At 59.5% G+C, this 3,690-nt stretch overlaps 1 protein-coding gene across 2 annotated transcripts; it reads left to right on the forward strand.

Moving 5' to 3' along the window:
• Window positions 1–1,103: 1,103 nt before the first annotated feature.
• Window positions 1,104–3,241, forward strand: LOC108521486 (transferrin receptor protein 2-like). 2 transcript variants are annotated; one of them, XM_017861341.1, is made up of 4 exons: window positions 1,104–1,202; window positions 2,127–2,416; window positions 2,694–2,937; window positions 3,041–3,241. In XM_017861341.1, the coding sequence occupies exons 2-4, from the start codon at window positions 2,384–2,386 to the stop codon at window positions 3,229–3,231; spliced, it is 468 nt and encodes a 155-aa protein (XP_017716830.1). In that variant the 5' UTR covers window positions 1,104–1,202; window positions 2,127–2,383; the 3' UTR covers window positions 3,232–3,241. The 2 variants fall into 2 exon arrangements, with proteins under 2 accessions (XP_017716830.1, XP_017716831.1); XM_017861342.1 differs by having other exon boundaries at window positions 1,127–1,202; window positions 2,356–2,416.
• Window positions 3,242–3,690: the final 449 nt, after the last annotated feature.

Consider the following 3,690-nt stretch of genomic DNA (forward strand, 5'->3'; position numbering starts at 1 on the left):
TAATAATAATAATAATAATAAAATAGAGAGAGAAGGGACACTCTGAGATGCTCATTGCAGGAACCTTCATGGGGCAAGTTGTAACGCTGAAGGCTTCAGGTGGGGTGCCACAGTGTTGGAATGGTGAGGTGGAGGGAATATCTTCCTTGGGAAAGAGGGAGACTAGTGGTGTTCCAAAGCCCTGATGGAGTGAGGAGAGGACACCTGGTGGGGAAGGACTGTGTGTGTGTAGGGGGTGTTGAGTGCTGGGTGCAGGCTGGCTTGCCTGGGGTTGTGCGTGCCATCCCCCCAGCTCAGGAACAGGGCCTAGCTCAGGGCAGAGACTGCTGTTCAATAAATACTTGCTGAATGAATGAATTATTGAATTGAATGATATGAAGAGGATACTCTCCCTCTGAATATGAAAGGGGACAGACAGAGGAGGGGAGGATAAGGTGGGGAGGGGTTTCAGAGGGATGTGAACCCAAGGGGTGGTCGGGACCTGTTGGAGGATTCCCAGGGGCTGCACCTGCCCATCCACACCTCCCTCCAAGGCCACCCTGACCCTGATATTGCCCCCTCCACCCAGGGCACTTTCCAGCAGATGTGGATCTCCAAGCAGGAATATGAGGAGGGCGGGAAGCAGTGTGTGGAGCGAAAGTGCCCCTGATGGCACTCCTCCCCACGCACCTGCTCCCAAGCTCAGATGGAAGTCCCTTAACCCCCATGCCACATCACCCCTCCTCTTTCCCGCTTGTCCTCGTAAATGGTGATGTTTCTGGGTTGGAAGAAGTAAAAATGTTTTAAGAAAAAAAAAGTTTGGCCTCCGTGGGGTGGGGAGTGGGCGCAGGGGTCTGGAGGGAGGTGAGGGGAGGGAGGGTCACTGCTACACCCATGCCAATCCCACAGTGGGCGCTGGGACACAGCCCCAGGGGCCATGGATTCCTCAGGTTTCCGAGGGGTTGTGACCCAGGGGAGGCCACGCGACCAAAACTGAGGGTCGGGGGTGTTGCTGGGGAGTAACAGTTGTGGTGGGAGGTGGGAGGGGCTGCAGGCTGCAGCGGAGGGGAGAGGCCTGGAGTGAGTGTGGGAGGAGGTGGGTGGAGCAGGAGGTGAAGCTTGGGGGAGCGGAGCAGGAGGTGGGGCCTGGTGGGCGGGGCCTCAGCGTAGGCCTCAGGTCTCAGGGGAGCAGCGCGCCTGAGCACCCCAGGACCTGCGCTCAGGTGAGCTGCGCTATGCCTTCCTTCCTGGGGCTCTTGGTGGTGACAGACATGGGGCGGGGCCTAGGGCGCTGGTGCATCCCAGCAGTTCGGAACTTCTCTGGACCTGAGTAGGAGCTGATGTTTCCCAGGGGAGACCCCAAAGGGAAACTTGGTGGGACCCTGAGCCTTCCTCTTCAGAGCTACTTGTCTTGGGGCCCTCGAAAGGGCGTGGGGACCTGTGCCCCCTGCCTGTTTAGCAGTTTGTGCCTGTGACGTGTTTCTAGGGTGAGGCTAACTGGCCTTTCATCAGCCTCAGAACCCAAAGAGGTAGAAACCCACGTGATCCAAGTCCTTTGGTGACCAAACAGGGGCTGGTGCCCAGGGAGGACCATGACTTGTCCAGGGTCACTCAGCTCTGCCCACACCTTGACAGAGACTCTGATCACTCCTCCCCACTGACCCACAGATCCATGACCCCAGGACCCCTATCTGGGAGCTCTCGCTGGTCTCATCTGACCATGTGCTCCCACCTGTGCCCCTCCTTCTCCAGCAGCCAGAGGGAGTCTGAGAACCACCTTTCAAAAGAGACGCACATGCACACCACCAGACCAAACCCCCACGTCACACCACTGTGGTGACTCCAGCTTAGAATGCCACTGGGTCAAGTGTCAGGGCAGGGAGGACAGCTGATATGGCATAGAACCTGGGGGCACTGGGGGACCCTGAAAGCCAGATAAGGAAGGGGCAGATGTCTTAGGGGTGAATCTTCCACCTGGGCATGGCAGGGCTTAGGAAGGGGTCCCCAGGATCCAGGGAGGGGTAAAAGCAGGAGAGGGGAGGGGCACCCATGTCTCTCCCCTCCCCACTATCGGCCCCTTCCCCACCCCTGATGGGAACTAAGAGGCCAAAGTCCGCTCCAAGGTCAAAAAATTGATTGCTTTGCAGGGAGGAGGCAGGTGTGGGGCTGTGGAGAGATTGGCAGGGGAGAGCACAGCCGCTTGTGCTCTGGCCTGGACTGAGGGGCCACGTCTGGAAGGTTGGACTGAGGCCAGGACTGTGCCCCCACCCTTGGGGGTGGTAAGGAGCAGCCTTGGCTCAGGCTGCCTGCCAGGGCTGATAAGGGGCCCTCCTGGGGCTCCCGCAAACGGTTTATCGGTTTATCGCTGGGGGACAGCCTGCAGGCTTCAGGAGGGGGCACAAGCATGGAGCGGCTTTGGGGTCTACTCCAGAGAGCGGTAAGACCAGTGGGATTGGGAAGACCCCTTAGGCCTTCTCTCTACATCCCTCAGCCCCCTCCCAAGCCCCTGACGCGGGCCCCTCCTGGCCTGTGTCCTGACCTCGCTTCTTCCCACCCCTGCCCCTCCTTTCTAGCCCACTCCCCTCAGTCCCTCCCCACGCCCCGCCACCATGCTCATTTGACACCCTTAAGTCACTGACCTCATTATTGCCAGATGCCTCCCCACCCCACCCCCGGCCTCTTGCCCCAATCTCATGCCCACCTCGCCTGCACAGCAACAACTGTCCCCAAGATCCTCTCAGACCGTCTACCAGCGTGTGGAAGGCCCCTGGAAAGGGCACCTGGAGGAGGAAGAGGAAGACGGGGAGGAGACACTGGCCCACTTCTGCCCCATGGAGCTGAAGGGCCCTGAGCCCCTGGGCTCTAGACCCAGGCAGCCAAACCTCATTCCCTGGGCAGCAGCAGGACGGAGGGCTGCCCCCTACCTGGTCCTGACGGCTCTACTGATCTTCACTGGGGGTGAGAGTCGTCCCCCTCCCCTGAAGTAAAGGGCCTGGGCTGGGGGAGATTTCTGGGGTCCAGAGGTGGGCACAAAGAGAATCCCCATCTTGCCACCCACCAGCCTTCCTTCTGGGCTACGTCGCCTTCCGAGGGTCCTGCCAGGCATGCGGAGACTCCGTGTTGGTGGTCAGTGAGGATGTCAACTATGAGCCTGACCTGGATTTCCACCGGGGCACACTGTACTGGAGCGACCTCCAGGCCATGTTCCTGCAGTTCCTGGGGGAGGGGCGCCTGGAGGATACCATCAGGTAGGGATGGCCCTGTCCCATCCTGTTCTAGAGTGTCCCTCCCCTCATCCGCTCAGACTGGGCCTCCCTGCTTCCTTGCCCAGGCCTCTGGTGTGCGGGTCCCCCTCCTGAGTCCTCCCATCTGCCTCCCTGGTCCCCCTGTTCAGCGGTCCTGGGAAGGATGGCAGGCATTCGGAGCTGAGGTTGCAGGGGACTGAGGCTCTGAGGGTGGCATATTTGGGAGGTGAGGGAGCTGACTGTCTGAGATCAGAGGGGTCCAGCATCCAATATCAGACCTGACAGACCCAGAAAAGCCTTGAAAGCCTAACACAAGCGCCTAGATTTGGACCTGGGGCAGCAGCAGGGAGTGCTGAGGGGTTCTGAGAAGGCGCATTCTAGGGAATCAGAAAAACAAGCAAGCAAGTCTGGGCAATATGGCGAAACCCCGTCTCTATTAAAGAAAATACAGGCCGGGCGCGGTGGC

The sequence above is a fragment of the Rhinopithecus bieti genome, unplaced genomic scaffold, assembly GCF_001698545.2.
Source record: "Rhinopithecus bieti isolate Rb0 unplaced genomic scaffold, ASM169854v2 scaffold_61723, whole genome shotgun sequence".
Taxonomy (NCBI): domain Eukaryota; kingdom Metazoa; phylum Chordata; class Mammalia; order Primates; family Cercopithecidae; genus Rhinopithecus; species Rhinopithecus bieti.

Bases quoted from the DNA above. Each gene is read 5' to 3' on its own strand.
- LOC108521486 (XM_017861341.1), top strand. From the start codon at position 2,384: ATGGAGCGGCTTTGGGGTCTACTCCAGAGAGCG. The intron at 2,417-2,693 runs GTAAGACCAGTG...TCGCCTGCACAG, and splicing joins GGGGTCTACTCCAGAGAGCG to CAACAACTGTCCCCAAGATC. The intron at 2,938-3,040 runs GTGAGAGTCGTC...GCCACCCACCAG, and splicing joins TCTACTGATCTTCACTGGGG to CCTTCCTTCTGGGCTACGTC.